This window comes from Nipponia nippon, unplaced genomic scaffold (assembly GCF_047370975.1).
Source record: "Nipponia nippon isolate SJK-2023a ecotype South Korea unplaced genomic scaffold, ASM4737097v1 scaffold_9, whole genome shotgun sequence".
Classification (NCBI taxonomy): Eukaryota; Metazoa; Chordata; class Aves; order Pelecaniformes; family Threskiornithidae; genus Nipponia; species Nipponia nippon.
In genome coordinates this window covers 42,406,603-42,427,745 of record NW_028262413.1, presented here as the reverse complement: position 1 = coordinate 42,427,745, position 21,143 = coordinate 42,406,603, and the positions used below count along the sequence as shown (strand labels likewise).

At 45.6% G+C, this 21,143-nt stretch overlaps 1 protein-coding gene across 1 annotated transcript; it reads left to right on the top strand.

Moving 5' to 3' along the window:
• Positions 1-833: 833 nt before the first annotated feature.
• On the top strand, positions 834-20,622 carry FAM174B (family with sequence similarity 174 member B). Its single transcript, XM_087745185.1, has 3 exons — positions 834-1,174; positions 9,765-9,896; positions 16,709-20,622. The coding sequence occupies exons 1-3, from the start codon at positions 885-887 to the stop codon at positions 16,710-16,712; spliced, it is 426 nt and encodes a 141-aa protein (XP_087601311.1). The 5' UTR covers positions 834-884; the 3' UTR covers positions 16,713-20,622.
• The last annotated feature ends 521 nt before the right edge of the window (positions 20,623-21,143 follow it).

Here is a 21,143-nt window from a genome sequence, read left to right as displayed (position 1 = left end):
AACCACGCATTATTTCACCGCCACCTTTCCAATGGGACATGGCCATTAGGAAAACATCTCTGTCATCTTTTTCACAGTTTAGTCACGCGTTCGTATAGATTATACCCTGCCATGCCAACCCTGAAGTATAGAGTTTAATAGCAAGGAAATCAGCTCGCTCTTCTTTCCCTCCTTTCTCCAATTGACTTCATTTTGGTGGCAACATGCCCCTCTCCCGAGACACAATTGTTTTGCAGGGGTGAAGCTCATGCCCATACAAAACATGGAGAGCAAAACTGAGTTCTATCTTAGCAGTACCCTAGCGTGGGCTCCCCTGTTTAGTCTCCCCATCTGGCTTAGCTGACGGCACCGTTCACAGGCTCAGCACACCCAGGACGGTTTGCAGAACTGCGGTCATGATTTCCACGACTCTTAAGATTTTAAAGATGTGAAATATCGGTGAATAAGTTAACCTGGAAGCAAAGGCTAGGTGACCAGCGGTAAGGCGAAAAAAAAAGTAAATCTGATCTAGAAATTCTTGAGTTTAGCAGCTACGCCATGCTGGACGGGCAGCACAGGGGGGTCTGTGCCACGTCTGACCGCGGTTTGAACCCTGGGATCGCTTCGTTTCACGTCAGGGCAGATGCCGGGCGTTGTAATTAAAAGCGGTCATTATCGGCGAGGAAATGGCGTTGGCACCGGGGCTCGGAGGAACCCGCTGGGCCGGGGGGCGGCGGGAGGAACGGCGGGGCGGAGGCGCTGAAGGCCGCGGTTCCGGCCGGCCCCGGCCCCCGGCCGCGGGGCCCCGGCGGCGGGAGGCGGCGCCTCTCGGGGAGGCGGGCCGGGCCGGGCCGGCCGGCGCTGCCTTCCGGGGCTCGGCGCGGCGGCGGCCGGAGCCGGGCAGGATGCGCTCCGCAGCCCCGCTGCTGCTGCTGCTCTCGGCCTGCCTGCTGCTGCCGCTGCTGCTGCCGGCCGCGCCCGGCGTCCGCGGCAGCCAGGAGCCGGCGGCGGGGGTGGTGGTGAACGGCAGCCGCCTGCCCGCCGAGCCGGCCGGCGCCCCCGGCAACCACAGCGGGGCCCAGCTCAGCCCCGTGTCCGCGCTGCTCCGCGACCTCTCCGCGCTGAAGGCCGCCGTCATCGGGGCCTGCGCCCTCACGGCCGCCCTCATCGCCTGCCTCCTGCTCCGCGTCTTCAGGTAGGGCCCGCCCGGGCCGCGCCGCGCCGCGCCCTCCCCGGGCAGGTGCCGGCTGGCGGGCCGAGGCTCCGCCCGCGGCCTCGGGGCTCCCCTTGCCCGGGGCCGAGGAGGAGCGGGGGAGCCGGGGGTCGGGTGGGCTCCGGCCGAGGCCTCCCCGCCGACCCCGGCAGGCGGGAGCCGTTAAGCCCCGTCAGCGGCGCGACCTCCCAGCGCCTCCCCGGAGAGGCGGGAAGCCCAGGCGGCACCGGGCTCCTCGCTTGGTCATAATATTTTTGAAGCCTGACTTGAAGCACAGCATGTGTAAATGCCTTCTGAAACTCCTGGGGAGTCCCCGGCCTCAAAAATCCGCATCTTCCTCCACTTCTGCAGAAAAATAGGGCAGGAGTTGGGCTTCGAGGGGCTTTTTTCAAGCGTCGGGTACGTGGATCCCAGCTGTGTGCATGGGGCCACGGCGATGGCTGGGGACTGGAGTGGGCACAAACCGAAACATCTGAAACTCCACCTGAACATACGAAAATGTGGGGTTTTTTTGCTGTGAGGGTGGTGGGTCACTGGGATAGGTGGCCCAGGGAGGTTGTGGGGTCTCCTACGTGGAGATACTCAAAGCCCAACTGGACAGCGGGCTCCGGGTGGCCCCGCTTGATCTCGAGAGGTCCCGTCTATCCTCAGCCACGTGTGCTGCGTGCGCCCATCGGATAACGCAGGTGCCACCGCCGTAGTAACTCACGTTGGCTAAAAAAGATAAATCTTTCTTTTTCCTTTTAATGAAGCTTAAGCAAACGGGCTTGAGGAGGTCCAGCATAGCCAAAAGTAGATGTTGGTTTAGACCAGAGCCCTGATTTGACTGGAACTGTGATGTGTAACCAAACTCCCCAACATTTCAGTCGGGTAGATTGCTGAGGGATGCAAGCTCCTGCCCCCAGCACAGAAGGGAGAAGGCTCCCGGTCGCTCGCAGAGCCGTGAGAAGTGCTGGTGAGCAGCAGGAAGCTGGGCAGAGGTTTGCATCTGCTTGGTGCTTCTATCTTGTCCTTTTAGCGTGGCGTAACTGGCGCGGGCCAGTTCATTCACTGCCCTTCATGCTGCTGAAGTCAGGTGGTGCTGGCGGTGCTTGAGTTGCCCAGGCAGCCCTTGAAACTCGGGTATCGTCTCCCAGTGCGAGAGACATGAGCAAATTAAACTCAACCCCTTTAGAAAGCCAGTCTTCCTCTTGGCTTGTTGCCACAGCAGAAGAAAAGCAAATATTAAAGCTCCATTTGGCACTGTTAGTGTTAATTATTGTTTATTTCAGGGTAGTGGCGAGAGTGCCCGTGGTGCACTAGAGGCTGTCCCTGTCTCGTGCAGCCTACAAACAAAAAGTTGTCACCTGTTCGTGCCCGGCTTTGCCAGGGAGGATTGCAAACTTTCAGTAGTTAACAGTCACCTGATTTGTAGGTAGGGGCAGCGGGAAAGAGCCTGCAGAGCGGAGCAGCAGGCTCTCAGCGGCAGGGAGGAGGTGTGTGCCACGTCTCGGGTGGCAGAAGTCGTTGAACAAGTGGAGCTGGCGAATTCTTCCTTGTTTTGTCTTCAAGCAGCTCCTTTGCATTTACATGATGGCTCTGCTTCTCCTGCTTCTGGATTAATTCCATGTAGGAAGGGCAGTGTTCACAACAGTGGTATTATAAAGTGTGGTCTTAAAGACCGAAATTATAAGAACTGATATTTTCTAAAGAAATTGACATTTAACTAAATTCTTCTTATGTGTTGCAGCAGCTGGCAAGAGACAATGCAAATAAAGTTGCTCATTAAAGTGAGGTGGTTTGGGAGAACCCAGTAAAATATTGAAGAGAATTTTTTTTTTAATCAATATAACCACTTTGCAGCTGTATAAAGTTGTCATGGACAAACAGCAGAGTTGGTAGTAGGTATTTGTGCTAGAATTAGGAAGTCTATAACTACGTGCAGAATGAAAAGCTCAAGTTTCTACTCCTAATTCTCTCTGATCCTGGAGAGAGATTTCCTCTGCCTCAGTTTCTTCTGGGTATAAAGCAAGAACTTGTGTCAAGGAGACCTGGCGTAAGGCTGAACATTTCTAGCCAAAGAAAGCAAACGGATAGCCTTTAAAGACCTTTCCCTCTACCATAATCAGCAACAACAGGTCCAGGTTAAAGTCACCTTGGGAATGATGGATTAATTCTCCCATGCCAAAGTCATCATTATGCAACTGATCAGAGTTAATGCAGCATGAAAGATATGTTAAAAAAAAAAAAAAAACAAAAACCAAAACAAAACAAAAAAAAACCAAAACCCAAACCACCCTCTGAGATCTCTCCTATATCTTTAATAGAACCCTGCAAGGAAGATGGAAAATGAAGCTTTCAGCTTCTGAGTATGTTTCTTTATCTGACAGAGCAGTTGTTTGTAAACAGTTATCCCAGCTGCAAATGAGACAAGAATACCAACAGGTATGTTTGTACAGTGTCACACTTGTAGCTGACAACATAGATCGGAGGAGATTCTGTTGCAGAAGAGATAAGGGATTTACCCTCAATAAATGTAAAGCTTTTCTCCGTCAGAATAAGAGCTTTGTTCATACTTAGTCAAAAACATTGTGATTTTTTTTCTGAAGTGTATTGAATTACTATTACAGAGATTTTGCTGAAATCCAATCTTTGATTAAACTTTCACTGTGAAATTGTTCTGGGTTGCTGGAAGTAAATTATCCTTTTAGATATGGGTTGTAGAGATGAAATGAACTAGTGTGTGGACAGATATTCTTGTCACAGGCATTGGATTTTTTTTTGAAATTTTTTTTAATACATCTCATTTTTATATGTTTTTATGTATGTATTATTTTCCTTTTTTTGTTCGAGCAGGGATAGATATATTTCTCCAGCTTTCCAGCTCTGTTTTTAAGACAATGCTCAGAGATTCCTCTTCATTCCTTTTGGGAATGTTATGCTCTGAATCCATCTGATGGTCCTGTGATTCAGAATGTGGTGTCACCCTAAGTGGTCTGAATTTCCTTTCTCTCTGTGGCTACTAGGGACTATGAAGGCCAGCCAAGACTTTGCTACTTGTCTCTATGTGTCAAGGCCTAATTTGCTATAGTGTTTTGTGGTTTTTTTTTTTTTGGCAAGCTCAGTTCTGGGCTTGCTTTCTTTCCTATACCCCTGGGCACTCTATGCTCCCAAACTAAAACCATTTCCACAGCGGACCAAATTTCATGTTATTCTCAATCAAATAGCTGGGTAAGTTGCATTACCAAGAGACACAGTGTCTTGCAACAGCTTATGAACAGTTCATGCAGCTAAATTATCTCCTTGATCTGAGTTTTTGATACTGCCTTTCTACCCCCATATTGTGCCCTATTTCTCTCTCCTGGTGCAGCTCAGTTCATTTCATTGCAATGCAATTCTTGGGATCAGCTCCCAGGAAACATAATTTTTCAGATGTGGCTATCTGTGCTGGTAGACCACATGCCTTCTGGGGAAACTGGATAAGTTACTTCTGCTCAAATGGGCCAGCTGAAAGCAACACAAAGCTTTAGTTGCAGAAAACTGTGTGCTGTAAGTGTTTGCTACATGTCTTGACCTGTCCTTGAATGAACAGAACCCAGGCTAGAAATGGCTGCCGTTTTATCTAGATTTTTAGAGAGAAGTTACCTGCTTATTTTGTAACTCACTGCTTTGCTACATTGCTTGTTGTTCAGTTTTGATTTCTTCCTCAAAAACCACTTTAAGCTTAGTTTTCCAGTAATTGCAAAACTGGTATAAATTACTGAGATTGACGAGAGAGCTTCAAGCATATGATCATAGGATACAAGACCCTTTGTTCTATGAGCTGGGCAATTGCTTCGGGCCATCCAAGGCTTAACCCCAGAGAGTCTGACTGATCTAAAATTAATTGTATTATAACCAGTTAGAGTACTCCAGCAAAGACAAGACCTCTGCCAGGAACAGGAAAGAAAAACTCACCATTAAAATGACTTTAAATGGAGAAGAAAAAAAAAAAAAAAAACAACAAAAAAAACCCCCAAAGCACGTATTTGTGACCCACGTTGAAAGCTTCGTTTAAGATGCACGTAGTTTAACTAGAGCCACGGAGAATGACAAATGGGACAGTTGTCCTGGGTCCCAGAGGTCCTGTCTTTGGGAAGACTGAAGTGTCTTGATGTGAGCATAACAGCAAATTGGCAGAAGGAAGGGAGAGGGCATCGCTTTCTGAATCTGTCTTGGGCTCTTTACAGCTCTGATGTGAGCAGTCACAGCAGAGGACAAATGCTGTTTCTGGTAGGATTCACTGCCGTGAAGAGTTTGGGTCGATCATAAGTTTTCTGCAGCTCTGCCCTGTAAAGCAAGGATACTTCTCAAGCACATCTCGGATGATATTGGTCTGACTGTGCTATGATGTTTGGAAGTGCATGCTGGCACTGGTACTGACCACCAGATGTGAGTGGCTGTATTTTAATTACTTACAGACATCACTGCTTCATTGAACCACAACAATATCCCATTTAGGTGTTCCTGAAGTTATTCCCAGTAGCAGCCTCTGATCCATCCCTCCTATTAGCAGCACAGTTAAACAAGGGGATGCTTCTGCTTTTTGTGGCCGCATATATTCCATCTTAAGGACTTGATTGGTAGAAAACACAGCACCTTTGGTTTGCTACAGCAAAGTGTGTATCCAGAAAACATGTGAGGACTTAGCTTTGTGGTTTAACTTCATTGTATACAGCACCATCCAGAGAGCAGAGATACCCAGATGGATCAACAGTAGTGGAATATCACTGATCTAATTCATCGTCTGGTAATAACCCTGGAGTTTCCCCAGGTTTATATTTCCGTAGGTTTTTTTTTTTTTTTTTTTTTTTAACTGCTAAGGCAGTCCATTAACAGCAAATAAACTAGTCCCAGTTCCATTCCTGATATAACATTGCTGCAGTTCTAGGAGAAAGGTTGTAGCTGGTTTAATTAGACTTCCAGTAAGCACTCTGCTAAGAAGGGATAGGGTTTTTGTTGATTTTACTTTTTTTGCAGGGGATGGTCCCCTCCCTCTGCATCCCTTGGCAGGAAGTATTAATGCTAGATTCGAAATACAGAGACCTCTCTCTGGGTCAAGAAAAGCATTATCTTTGACTATCAGGGTTCTTGACTAAAATAGATTAGAGGCGTAAATAATATAATGAACTAGTGAGTTGACTTGAGCATTTATTCTGCCACGTGATGCCTCAGACAGGAGGGTGAAGTGCTGCATATGACTGGTGCTTGATCAAAAATAGCCCTGGGTCAAAATACAGAGACATAAAGTCAGCGTTCTGCTCCAGCCCATCTCTGTATGTTGTCCCTCCCTGCGCGGCACGGTGGAAGGAGTAAATCTGATTTCTGATGGACCTGACCCTGGCGTGGCATGTGGTGCTGCCCTTCGAGCCTAAGGGCAGTGCCAGTGTGTGAACACCACTGTGGCTGAACAGCTCCAGAGGAACTGGAAACAGGCTCCCACGTCCAATAAGTTGTTCTTCATCTTCTCTCAATTAAGCGCTGTGCTCACTACGCCTGCCTTCTGTTAACACCAACGAGTTGGTTTTGGTGGGAGCAGCACTGGGTCTAATGTGAAAGGTTAATATCCCTGGCTGCAGTTAACTTTTTTTTTTTTCCCCTTCTCATGATTCAGTGCAAGACCTGTAGCATCCCCTTCTAATTACGGGGAATGGCTGAAGTCAGACAGCAGAAGCAATGTGATTTTTTTTTTCTTTTTTTTTTTTTAAAGTTGAAGACAGTTTTCTGCGCTGAAATACCCAGGACCGCTTCTACCCTGGCTAAACCACTTGGGGAGCGTTTCAGCTTGTTGTTATGCAAGGGGCATACTCTGACCGCAGCTTCCAGCACGCTTCTTGTTTGCTGTAAAAAAAAAAAAACCCCACACAAAATGAATGCGGCTGGAAAGGAGATCCTCTCTTTGCCCATGAGGGCTAACGTCTCCTGATCCTGTCCAAGAGGTCTCCAAAGTTCATGAAACATTGGTATTCTGTAGTTCCTGCCCTGTGCTACTCCACTGACTCCACTGTCTGCCTGCAAACAAAAGACGCTGCCTGGTCCCACCTGCTGGATAAAATGCTTTTCCTTTTGCGTTGTTGTCACTGATGATTACAGGGATCCTACGGAGGTTCGGGAGTTTTAATGTGCAGTGGTTTCCTGACGGCAGGCTTATTTTGTGTGGATGTAGTGACACTCCCAAGGCTTTCCTTTAAAGTTAGCTTGGGTAATTCTTCTAGTATTTATGAACCCTAGGGGACTTGTTCAAATGAGCAAGTGTGAGAAAATGGACCACTGAAAAGTACAGATTAATGACAAATTAGCTAGGTAATCTGGTGTAGAATTAATTGAGGGAGAAGAGGCAAGGAAAGACCCTTTTGCCCTGCCAATGGCAAACAACTGATTGTAGCGGCTTAGCCAAAAACCAGCAGCAAAATGAGCTTCCTCCCTTCTCTAAATGAGCACTGTGGTTAAGTGAGGGTTGTGGAGGATTAATAGATCACTGTGCAGCAAATTCTGCTCCAGGTCCTCTTTAAAGTGTAGCCCAAGTAGACTAATTAATGGCTGGAGGCTAGAGGGTTCTCGTTTTCTATTTCTAAAAATACCTATTCTGCAGTAATTGCTTCAAGCATTCCAATATTAACTGCTGTAAGATGAACTCCATAGAATAAGTTATGTTTTCTAATGGAGGGACTGAGGGAGGATGTCTCTCAAGAAAGTGGGCCTGATACGCAGGTAGGGTCTGAAATGGGTGAACCTATGGAAACCCCCTGCGGACTGTATGTGTAAGGCAAAGTGGTAAGATGTGCTTGGCTTGTTCTGACAGGTAGACACAGGTTAGTTTTGGTCTATGTTTAGACTTCACAGCGTGAGTAAATGTTTCTTGTAAAAGCAATGCATTACTTGTCAGATGAGACCTCCCTGCATCACTTTGCTGCTAGGTCTTGGCTGAGAAGCAGAATAATATAGAGAAGTGTTTTCAAAAGGATTTTCAAGTGTTTGGGTTAAGAGTCCTACTGTATTGGATATAAAATTGCTTGTTTCAACAACAGCAGTAATAGAACAAACCACCCTGTGCTCTACGTGACACAGCGGCACAGATTGCTATAAAGATTAGACAACAGGAGACGACTTTCTTCTTGCTTCTGATACAACCTTAGCCTTCAGAACAGGGAGGAAATGCAAACTGCTCCATCCCAAGGGCTGGGACCTCTCTGTTCCACCTTGGACTACTGCCCAAAAGCAACGTTGAGCAGAGGCACTGAGACTTCCACGTCTGAGCTGTTCATGGATTTAAATTCCCTTTACTTTAAGCCTGGAAGGGACCGTTGCGGTAGAGATGCAAACGCAGGGCTTGAGTCTCAGTCTCTCTGTAATGCTCTCATCTTGGTTCTTGCCGCCGTGTAACTCTAAAAGGCATCCGTTCTTGATGCAAAAATGGCAATGTTGAATCTGGCACACCTTGCATGACATGCCAGGGCAAGACTTCTTGATGGTGAAAGTGTACTCATGACGTGCTGTCTGCTTGGAGCGGTAGTTGTGATTACCAAAAATTAGGGGCTGCTTGCTTGTGCCTGCACCAGCTCCCTTCTCATGCTTGGCAGTTGCCAGTTTTGTTTTGTAAAAGGTGAAGAGGAAAATTCTGCAGTTTGCGAACCAAAACCATCCACTTTTCTCCCTGAAGGCTAGCCGTACACATCAGCACCTTCTTTAATGTATAATCACAAAACTGGATTCATGCATGACCCTCCTAACATGAACGAAAGGAGTGGGTGAAGTAAAAAGGACCTGCGCAATTCAAGCTAGAGGCAGAGAATTAGTTGAAAAGCCACACACCAAGTGTTTGTTAATTGAAAGTAAGTATTAGAAAATAGATCTCTCAAAACCATGGGACATGCAGGCGCATGAGCATCGCCATCTCAAAAGGAAAGTAAGGCTGGCGTCTATAGGAGGAGAGGTGGTAGGTACGGTTAGCTTCAAATGATAGTTGATTATTCTTTTGTAGCACTAAAACAGTATAGAGCATGAAACTTCTCAGACAAGGCTCAAGGTTGTTGCTCTGGGAGTCCTGAGCGTGGCCTGATAGCAAGAAAAGAGGGCAGGGTGTTTGTACCCAAACATCACCACCCCTTTGCTCCTTATAATCCTGCCTGTAATATTCCCCTGTCTCAGCAGGACTTAACCTGGGCTTTCTCATCTAAACATGTTCACTAAACCATAGGCTGCTTCAGCTGATTAAGCCCACATCTCACTTATTGAGCGTGGCAGCAGGAGGATGTAGTGGGCTGCTGCACTCATATGCCTGCCCTGGATGCCAGAGGATCTTTGGTTTGTCAGCAGCTGAAAGACTGATGTTGATCTGGATTGCAGTTGACAAGAAACTGTGCTCTACGCTGTCGGGCACAAACGGTGGCCTTGGAAAGGCAGCGGGAGGGGACGCAGGCTGGCTCCACAGCCTTTGTGTCTGGGGAGGTCTGAATCAAACCGGGCAGTGATTCAGTGTTGGTGGGAACAGCTTCAGCCTCTCCAAGGAATACTGTATAAAGACGACGCTTCCTTCCCCATCTCTGTGTTTCAGGTCTGGCAAGAGGATTAAGAAGACCAGGAAGTATGACATAATCACCACTCCAGCCGAGCGGGTAGAAATGGCTCCTCTGAATGAAGAAGACGATGAGGACGAAGACTCAACAGTGTTTGATGTGAAATACAGGTACTGCTGCGAGCCTGTCCGGTTAGGCTTGCTCACTGAGCTCTTGTTAGTGAAGACAGCTCTTTTTTCCTCTGCTGGGCCAGCTTGGCAGAGATGAGGCAGTCACAGTCTCTCTTTCACTTTGCCCAAGCATTATCACTCTTTACAGTCCCTCCGCCTGGTTTCTCAGCACACATTGCTCTGTACTCTCCTGCTCTTGTAATAACCATATCACTACCCCTAGACTGTCTGCCCTCCTCTTTCCTCTGCAGAGCAGCACAACGGAATACACGTGCCCCAAATAGCTAACAAGGTTTAACAGACTGAACTTCCCCTCTCAGGCAGCTGTTGGCATTCGTTCCTTTGTGCTCTCAGTGTCTACACACGCACTGGACAGAGGGCTGTGAATCAAGGGCTGCTTTCCCAGGCGCTGCCGTGAGCCTGGGAGGGAAATGATGGCGAATCTCCACCAACCTCTGGGTTTGTACCAGGGTGCTCTCATGTTGTTCTGTGACAAAGAGAGGACTGTGGTCCCTTGCTGATGTTGTTAGCAGTTATCCCTTAGCAACAAACTTCCCTTAAATATGTTTGTCTTTTCGAGATAGAAGCGGTGTGACAACCCAAAACTTTTGGTGCCTATTCTGGGCCTGAGATTTATAGCAACCACTCAGCACATAAAGATGCTTCGCATTGATTTATGGCATCAGGGTATCTGCATCTCTTATTTTTATTTGCATCAAGCCATCCACAGCATTTGAGTTGCATTCTCATCCAAATAAGGCCTACTCTAAAATCTGTCTCACTTTGGCTGAAATAAGCTCTCCTAATTATAAAAACACAGATCTTGACAACTCCTAACTGGAGATTTTACAGACTTTACTCATGTTGCCCATCTCCTAACTTTGGAAAGGGGGAACAACACATTTGCTCCAAGCACATGTGTGCCAGCATCTAAAACACACACCACCGCACGCTCTGCTGGTCGTTTTCAAAATAACTGTGGTGTTTGTCTATAAAAGTTAGGCAATAGTTGGAAGCCATGAAACAATGAAGGGTATGAGTCGTGCCTTTATGTGTAAGTAATTAGTTCTTGAATTAAAAGACTCCTATCAGTCCTTGCATGACCGTTGCCATTCTCTGTAGCTGCCCTGTGTTTGCACTAATCCTTTCAGCTTGTGCAGTTTTTACTTTGGGACTGAGCTTTGTTAAACCCAGAGTGCAGAGATCTGTCTCGCCATGGCCTGCTTTAACAGTCTGTGTCTCCTGCCCCTTTTCCTCTTAACTGAATACTTTCTCTGTGAACTTTGGGTAGTGAGATCAGACAGGGTTTCCAAACACTCAGAACAGAAGATTCTTAATCATGGCAGTGCTTCAGTATAAGGTGTCTAATAGTAAAATACTAGATGAACAAAGAAGAGAGCTTGCTGGAAACCATCTGACTCCTGAGAGCTGTGGTTGTGTTATCTGGTGTTGCTTCCCTGGAGCACATGCTGTGCTGATGCTTTCACAAAAGTTACTCGGTCTTCGTGGGTTCCTTAGCAGTACAAATGGCTCTTCACCTTGTGTGGTGTTCTGTTCGGAGACCGTAGGGGTTTTTGGTTCTTAGCCAACCAGTCCTCTCTTCAGCTGTGGGAATTCTTCCTTTCTGCCACAGTGCAACAGCTATTAAATTCCACATTTTCTGAAGTCCTTGCAGTTTCAGACCTACATTTTTTAGCTCAAAGAGAACTACCTCAGTTTAGAGGGAGAGATCATCTTACGGACAACTGCTTAGCAGAACTGATTTTGGGAAAGCTGCTTTGAGGATACATTTGCTGTAAAAGGTATCAAGCTCTTTGGGCCCTTTGTGTGGCTCGAAGACTACGTTCCCAAACAGTTCCTATCTCCTGTCACCAGTAAAGACACTTCTTTGCAAATTTGAATTGCTGAGTTTGACCACTGATGTCCCCATTAAACCAGTCAGGAGGTTCTTCATAGGGAAGAGAGGGCTAGAGCTGCAGAAGGGGCATCTCAGACATGCCTGCAGTAAGTCAGTGAACTAATGTCTACCAGCTGTTCCGCTGGGGTTCCTTCTCCAGCCCTGCAAAAAAATTGACATTCAGGAAATAGTTGCCTTGTTCCATCTAAGGCTTCCTTTGTTTTTTGCAGCTGGGTGCAGATTCCAGGAAGACAGGGTGAGGAGAGGTAACTTTATCCATCTCTGAGGTTAATGGAAGCTATAAATACATGCAGGTAGCTACACAACTGGAGCAATAGGTTTGTTTTGATATTCAGCAAGTGCCTACAGTTTTAAAAGAGCCTTCACTAATTGCTAAGTCAGGAAAACTACTTCCCCTCTCTGTTATCTCAAAAAAAAAATAAAATTGTGCAGATGCATCAGGTAAACTTGCAGAGGTGTCGCTAGGGCTGATGGATAAGGAATGGGATGATACTGCTGTTTCAGTTTGTCAGCCAACTAAAGGAACACATCATGAGTTGCACCAACCTGGAAGCAGTTGTGATGGGGACAGAGGAGTGACAGGTTTTTCTTGACAAGTACCCATGAGCTAGAATATTCCGTGCTCTCTCTTCTATCTATTTATTTTTTAATTCAAATGAAGGTGCATCCTTGCCAGCAGTCAGTATCAGTTGTGGCGGCTGTTTGGATTTATTCAAGCAGCCTCCTAGCAGCGGTGCTTACTTGGCGTATGGCATGACAGCCTTCTGGCCTGTCTGTGCTACCAGGTCTTGGCAAGGGGATTTTGACCAGGTGCTGCTGCTTTGGTGACTGTACCATTACTGGGATTCCTTTCAGAGAGGCTAAAGCTCATGCAGCCCTGTGCTAAGGCAGGATCCACTGGTGCAGTGCCTAGGCTGACAAGAGTCATTACTGGTACTGAAAGATATGCCTGTGGGCTGGACTGCCCATTGTTCAGTGTTGTAACATACGTGCTGCCATATCTACATCAGAAACTAACTTTCCGTAGCTGTTTAAACCTAGAATTTTCAAAGTCTCCCTGGCTCCTGAATATTACATGAAATTAGCCAGAATCTTTTGTCCTGTTCATTTTTGATTTAAAGGCTGTGAAACTATGGGGAAAATGGTTCATTCTCCATAAAGTCATGACTCACAATGGTATTTGGTCAGTGCTTTCCACTAGAAAGGCACCAAAAGTATTTTTAAAATACAGGCTTCTGAGAAAACAAAGGACCAGAGTGGAAAGGGAATGAGTTTTCCAAAGAGCAACACAGCAGGGACATGTTGGCTGTGGTGGACTATAAGCATTATTCCATTCAAGTGTGACTTATATATACTGTAAGACAATCCTATGCTTTCACATCTCTGGGGTTACCACCCGCATGGCAGTAGGGAAAAATCTGAAGAGCTGGCTCGGAGTGCCATGACATTGGGTACCTCCTGTGCATAGTACTAAGTACATTACCCCAGTATTAACCTACTCTGACTGATATGCAGGTCATAAATAGTCTTGTTTGGGGTTTGTAGCATAGGTCTTTGCTGAGGATGATGTGGGTAGGCTCTGGGCTGGTTTGTTTGAGGCCCCCTCCCATCATTGAAAGATCTGTACTGGCACTGGCATCTGTGTTTGGGGGAGTAATTGAGATTCTGTGCTGTCTCCCCCATGTAATGCAAACAGCACTCTAATTAAAAGGCAGTCGGTATCTAGCAGCAACAGGGGAGAAGCAACATATACCTCTCCAATTGTTCTCATGCAGTTAATTTTCTTTCCTTTAGTCCTTTGTCCTTGTGTGTATTTGTTTCCAGTCTTACAAGAGGCATCAAAGAACAGCAGACTATAAATTGGGCTGTTGGATGAAGGTTGTTTCTTTTTTTTTTTTTTTTTTTTTTTTACATTTCTTTTTTTTCCAGGAGGCTTTAAGGTTTTGGGCTCCCGGTAGATCTCACCCCCCACTTCCCTTGGGCTGTGGAGCAATGAGAAATAACCACCTTCCTTCTGTAAAGCAGGCTAATGAGACAACTTCAAAATCTTAACCAAACACGGTCCTTTCTGTGGATGCAAAAGCCACCCACTGCCTGCCTCTGACAAATGCAGAAGCGTGCATGCACCAGATTAGATACCTGCTTTGCGATCTCATTTCAGTAGCAGGGAAGCAGCTCTGTCAATGGCTTCTCTAATCCTGCAAGCACAATTTCTGTGTGACAAGAGGCTGAAAGTTAAATCAAAGATTGTCACAGAGCAAAGATGGCAAATCACTTAGACATTAACACCTCCTTGAAAAGCTTCATGGAAACCATTTTTTTGATATGGAGGATTGTTTTCTGTGTGTATCTGCTCTGGTATTGAAAGAGGCATTTGGATAAAAAGTTCAGGAATTGTTCTGAAATTATGATAGAGCTACGCAAAGAAAGCAAACTGAACATGGAAAGGGTGTTTGTTTCTTGATCGCCAGTTCAATCTGTGCTGCTGAAGGCTGAAAAGTATCTCTGTCCAATCGATTTTTGGACCATATTAACTGTATTGGTCATCATTTTCCAGATGTCAGGTATTTTTTTCATGTTTTATGATGGGATTACACTTGCTGCACATCTTGGAAAATGAGTTAGTGGAAAGCTTAATCCCGTCCTCCAAGTGTGCTCTTTCTCATCCCACCAATACATCTTGATTTTAAGATTTCCCTCTCCTCTTTGCTACTTTAGCACCTTCTTTCAAGAAGGCAAGGGAACATTGCACAGGCTTCATGATCTTCTTCTTGATGGGGCTAACCCATTGATTCCTCAGGCAGTTGGCACTGTGTGGTACTCAAGAAGAGAGGAGCGAAGTAAAGTAGGTTACAGGCAAATGTCCCTGACAAACTGGTGTTAGCATCCATCCCCCGTCACAGAGCACTCTGCTTGTTTTGTGTAATAAGAGAAAAGAGATTAAAAGAGCTGCAAAAAGAACCAGTTTCTGAAAAGGTAAATAAAATTGTTAGCTTATTAAGCTTATTAACTCTCATGTAGCTCATTGGGGGATTTCTTGTCAGCTTCAATAGAAAACTGAAAACAAGCACTGAATAAATTCTGTGGTGCCTTGCACATGAAAGGCTTTGAAAGCACTTCAGTAATCTGGGATATCAGCAGTGTCCCTCTCCCTGCTGACTTGCAGCTGTTGGAGGCAGTGCGTTCTGCTCTTGCTACGCTTGCTGAGCCCAGCTGGGTGAATTTCACAACCATCTCTGCAGAGTATTATGAGTCCGGGGTGACGTGTGCCACGTGAGAGCCTGGAGTCAGGGAATAACTTGGAATTTAAATGCCAGAGCTGGAATTGTCCCAACCCCAATGTCAGGCTCCTAAATAAGTACTGAAAGAAAGTTTTTCTTGGGGCAGATTGAAACTTCCATCCTTCCTGTTGGCTAAGTGAAATTTCTCGGTTTGTTTTCCACGCTGATTGTCATTTTTCCCTCTGACAGCAGCAGCACTAGCAAAACGCAGAAGCATTTTAGGAATGCATCTTCCAAAGTGCTCTTGAAAGCAGGAAGATTTATGTGTAAGGAGTAGTGGCTGGCAGAGGGAAGAGGACGGTAACATTTATTCAACCACCATGGGACTAAAGGGCTTTTGAGAGCTTGCAGGATGTTTTAGAGGAAAGATGCACCATATGTAAAGGCTGGATTCATCCCTTTTTCAGGTGCCGATAGCATTGAACTGTGTGGAAACATCTTCATCACAGCTGTAGGGCTCAGCCTTTGATGTGCTCAAGTCTTTTGGGAGTCTCTGTAAAATATGAGAGTTACACTATCAGTGTCTTCTCTTTGAATACGTCCTTTCCAGATCCTGACTGTGTGTGCAGCTCTGAATGGAGCATGGTATTGTCTGCTTGTTACAGCAAGGTGTTGACTCTCAAGGGAGCAGCTCTAATGGATTTTTTTGCCAGCAAAAGCCGCAGGCCGTTCTGGATGATGCTAGGTGAATTGCGCTGGGGTTTGTAGCAGCTTAATTTTTTTTTTTTCCCCCAGCAGGCAGCAGTGACAAGTTGTGTATAAATGGAGGGGTACCATTTATCCTCATCTGAAGGGGGTACAAATAACTAACACAGTCAGCTGCTTACTATAAATACAACAAATTACCAAAGCTTTGGTGCTGCTGTTAAGGACTTCCCATGGGTCCACAACAGGGGAGGAAAGAGATGGTCAAAAAGCATTTTTTCATTTGGTTTTTGAAAGCCAGGTTCTTTCCTCCCTTGGCTGTAACAGTTGTTACAGAGCACACCACGTTCTGCTGCCTCGTTCAGTCGATTGTACGCTGGCAGTGCTGTCCTATGGGAGGGCTCTCACCTCCTTCATGGCGTGTAACACGTTCCTATTCAGACCTTTTTTTTTGAACTCTCAAGCAGTTAAAGCAGTAGGGTGTCAGGAGGAGAATCCATAGCAGGGAGGATAGTCCACGTGTGTTGGTTAGTAAGGGGCTGCACTGGTGTGAAAAAAGCTCTGAGGTCCAAGGTGCCATTTCACGTGCAGTGAAATAGCAGCCCCCCTGTGCACACTCCCTTCTCTGGTCTGCTGGTCATGACTATGACCGGTCACTATGACAGTGGCTGGTCATAGAATCTTCCAGCATCTGGGTTTTGTCTGCTATAACTCTGCTTTTTCTTTGCTTGGTCTATCTAGCTTCTCCTGGCATGGTGTTAACATCACGTCAGTGCCCAACGTCACCATAGAAATCAACTGCTGGAGGGAACTGCTGGCAATCACAGTGAATAATGCTGCCTTTTCCTTTGTGGCTTTTTGGTTTTTTGTTTTGTTTTTTTTTTCCACTTTGCACATGGGTTCTTGTCTCTGCCTGTGAGCTATTTAATTGCAAATCTACAGCTGTACTAATTCTTCTTGCTTTCCAGGTAAAGCAGCAACATGGAGCCCTGCAAGATGTCATTCTGCTGTTGAGGGACCTGCTGAAGCCATAACTGTGAAAGGGGAGGCTTTCATCTCTGCAGCGTTACAACCAAACCAAGCCTCACCTCCTCGAGGTGCTGTTTGTACAGCAGGCTATGGATCTTCTGACCAAAACGTCACCATTCAGTTCCCTGGTTTCCAAACTACTGCGTTGGAATGACCAGAGTTCCTCTTTGCAAACTCATCTCTCTCTTGCTTTAGGAGTGCTGTGGTGTCACTAAAGCATGACAAGATGCAGCCCTGTGTACTGACTTGCAGCTCATTACGGTCTAAATAAGTTTTGCAGAAGAAAGAAGACAAAGAAGAATGAACCAAGCTGCCCCAAGGACTTATTTTCTAAAATCCTAATTCAATACTTCAGTCACTGTTAAACTTTGGTCATTGTTAAACAGATCATGTATTTAAAAAAAATCAGGAAGTGTGTTTTTGGGGCCTTACAGAGGTGACGTACAATTTTAGGTGGTAAAAATGTAAGCCATGCTGAAATGCCACACTGTATGTTTAGTGTAGGACTTTGGGGGGGGGGGGGAGGTAAGAGGTTGACTCCTGTAGAAAATTTTCTTGACTTGCTACTGATTTTTTTTTTTTTTTTAAAAACAACAATTGCACTAAGCCTTCAGAATGGCATTCTCACCATCCCAAGGAGCTCTGATCAGACTAACTTGAATAAATGAGACCACAGGGAAATAGGAAGAATCAGGCATGCCCGAAACTACAACAATCTTGGATTAAAGAAGATATATTTTTGTAATTTTCTGCCCTTCCACAGGGAGTAAAAACAGTGTTTTGTACTGTCCTGTGCTTACTGTAACTTGTCTACAATTCATCTGTATTACCTTTTTTCTAAGCAAAATAAGTCCTCATGTGGAATGATCCGATTGCAGAAAGAACACCTCTTATTTTTTCATGGAAGCTTCATGTAAGTGATCTTAATCTGTATCAAACTGGAAGGTTTCCCCTACCACCTGCTTGACAAATCCCATTTAACTCAAGGATGCATTTTTAACCATCGCTCTGTGCTGTGCTTTGTGCTGCAGAGGTCAGAGCTGTGGGATGACACTACGAGAATTAGATTGCTGCATCTGGATGGACTGGGTTTAGGAGACCGCAGGCATGTACACTTTCCAGGCCATCTTAGTAAGGGCAAACCTAACTGGTTTAGTTTATTTACTTTGTGGTTTTCCTTTAAAGTAACCACAGATGCAGTTCAGACTTCTCTTTGACATGTTTATTCTCTGTTCACTGCACCCCTTAATACCTTTTATTTTGGGTTTTTAAGCTGGCTGGAACCTTGCTTTTCTTGGGGAATGCATGTTTTCCAATTGTTTTAGGATTGTCCCACTGTTTGCTTGACCCTCTACTAACCTCCTGCAGTTACAACCCCTCAAGGAGACTGCAGAGTATCTGGCAAAGCACCATCCTTGCAGCAAGCTGCCAGTTTTGGGGTTTCTTTTGAAGGCCGATTGGGATTTGAGGCTTGCTGAGAACACTGAACTGCTTTGTCATGACACCGTGACCTACGCCAGTTCTGTGCGGTTCCCTTGGGCCCTGTAGTCAGTAAAAGGAGGTGAAGGGGAAATTTTTTCTTTTCCAGCAGCCTTGTGCTTTCATCAAAGAAGCTTCCATAACACAGCTTGCTTTCCCTAGCCATGACTCAGCAAAGACTTTGCAAACAGCCCACTCAGCCTGGATGGAAAAATCCCGCAGCAGGCTGTTGTGTTAATATTAGTCATCAAGGCAATATAAAAATGCTATGTTATTTTCATTCATGGAATGAATTTGAGTCATTCCGTATTACTGTTACTAAGCAATATTTAACGTGTCAGCTGCGAGGTGAGGATGGGGCTGAGCGGGTTGTGGTCTGGCTGGTAGGAATCGCGGGGACCAGTAAGTTGAATGATGTTGTGGGTTGAGATGAGATCTGGGGCTCTTTCCCCACCTAGGTAAAACAGGTTTCAGACTTAGGCTGAATGATTCTGAAGGAAATATCGTGTCTCTTCAGGACAAAAGTACTTTGAAGACTGGGAATTGAACTACTTAGGCAGGCTGAGTCCTTTTGAAGTCAGAGAAGTGGCGATGCTGAGAGGAGAGAGAGGTTAAAAGCTTCTGTTTGCATTTGCAGAAAGAGGCGATGGAGTGAGGTGGCTGCCCTGTCTGAGCAGACACCATGGCAACATGTTCATGTCCACTCTTCTGCCAGACTCATTAAGCTGAGCATCGGGCATGCTGGAAGAGTGGTGGAGAAGGAATGAAACCTCCTCTGTGCACAAAAGAAAGGCGAGACCAAGTTATGTAGGAGAGAGATGAGAGGAAAAGGTGCATAAAGGACACTTCTCCTTTCCGAGGGTGAGTCAGTTTTGAAATCAGGAGTTTTTCCACCAACTTCAGGTCACTTGCTGAGTTAGGTTGGCAAAGGCCATCCACTTTCCTTGCTTGTGGCTAAAAGATCCCACTGTTTCCATAATGTGGCCAAATTCAGTGGTGGACAGGGATCAGGCATTTAAGATGGTGAAGATGGCAGTGCCTAACTGCCGCTGGGATGCTCTGGCTCCTCGAGGAGGTCCCAAACCGTGTGCCACAAGCTAAAAAGTACTTATAGGGAAGCAGCAGCTGCTTGGTGGAAATAAAAGGCCAACCTCACCAGTTGCTCATGGTCATGAAAATAATCCAAATGCTTTGTTTGATACTCAATTGCTGTTGCAAATGTGAGGCAATGTTTACCTCTACAAAAGTTGCTGTATGTGATTTAAAGTGTCTGGTTAAATATTCTATAGCTATATTTAGTTAAGATTTTAAGAGCACTTGATGTGACTCATCTAATAGTATATATATGAATATTTTTTTAATGGTAGGAATTTGTTTAAAACATAGTTTTAATAATTTGGACTGTTTGGTTCAGGTAGTTCTAGGAGTTCATTGGAGAAGAAATAGCCATTAACCACTACATGAATGTTTTACCTTAATGTTCTGTGTATCTTACACTGCAGATTTAATCTCGTTGTGACTGTAATGTGTCTTAGTATCTGCTGCTATTTTGTGTTGCATAGTCAAACTTGCTTTGTTCAAGAGCATTTTTAAAGGCATATTTTTTTGTTACAGAAAAGGAAAAGAGAAATGTTATTACAGATGTCTGCCTGTTGCTCGCTCACTGCTTACAAAATCCACCAACTGGTAGCAGAGTCAAACAGAGCAAGCAAATTAGAGGCTTTCCTATTTGTGCATGCTGTGCTGTGGAGGAAAAACCCTGCACAGAATTGCAGCTTCTTTACTCCAACCACAGCCCTGTCACTGGAGATTAGATTTGAGAAGCCAGAAGCTGGTGTGCCATGCTTGCCTGCAGAATTAAGTCAGAAGTATACAGGTAGCTTTGTATTGGGGTGGGGTTTTTGTTTTTTGTTTTTTGCTTTTTGTCCCTGGAATATGTGGACATGAACATCTAACTAGCACTAACTTGTGCTATCCTAATGCTTATCCTAAGCCCAAACTGACTTGTAGAAGTCTACAAGCACTAACAAAGCTTGAACACACAAGCACTGATGCATTTGAACATTTTGTTCATAACTGTTCCCTCCAGTTCACTGTACGTGGTATAATCTCTGCTGGGTGGTGGGCTATGGGTTTCATTAAGGGTTTTTTCTTCTGTTAGATGAGTTTCTGCTGCTGCAGTTTTTGTGTGAGGAGTTATCAGGACCATGCATTTTGTTTTGTGCAATTGCTTGAACTTTGTTTAAAAAATGTTTAAGAGAATTTGTCATTGTGACCAAAGCTTCTTTTTAAGAAAAAATTGGTAAGACTAGTTTGAATGGACTTCTGATGTTTCAGCAGAAACTGCCATCATTAAACATGTTCTTGAAATCCCCCTTGTGTTGTGTGTTATGCTTAGGGAGGGAATGGGAAAGGGGCTGTTGCTTGTTGAAGTTTGGTGAATCCGAGAGCCTTGTGTGATCCCTCGTTAGAGGGCTGCGAGTCCCTGTGCTGTAAATCCCTTTGTCCTGTGATCATGAACCAGAGCCTGACAAGAGGAGAAACTGGTTGTAGCAGCACAGAAGAGGAATACCTTTAATCACACAAAGTCCCCATCAAGAAGCTAGGCTTACACCTGGATTCAAAAGGCAAAACCACTCTGCAATAGTGAAGCTCTCTCAAGCACCTTCAACTCCAGCCACGTTCGGTACCTTGGAGCCCACAAACCGCGGACCTGTTGTCCCAGACTCCAAGCCCGGTTGTGTGAACCAAGCCCCATCCCCTCCCTCCCTGGGGGTCCAGGCCACGCCGCAGCTCTTATGCAGCCTTCCTTCCACTTCAGTCTGGCTTGACCAAGTTCCCCCTCTCGGAAGCAATTTTGCCTTGTGGCTTTCAGGGCACGGTGAGATGCTGCAG

What these genes read in the sequence shown, in the direction of transcription:
- FAM174B (XM_087745185.1), top strand. Translation starts at nt 885, where the DNA reads ATGCGCTCCGCAGCCCCGCTGCTGCTGCTGCTCTCGGCCTGCCTGCTG. An exon ending in CTCCTGCTCCGCGTCTTCAG is followed by an intron (nt 1,175 to 9,764) that starts GTAGGGCCCGCC and finishes TCTGTGTTTCAG; the next exon opens with GTCTGGCAAGAGGATTAAGA.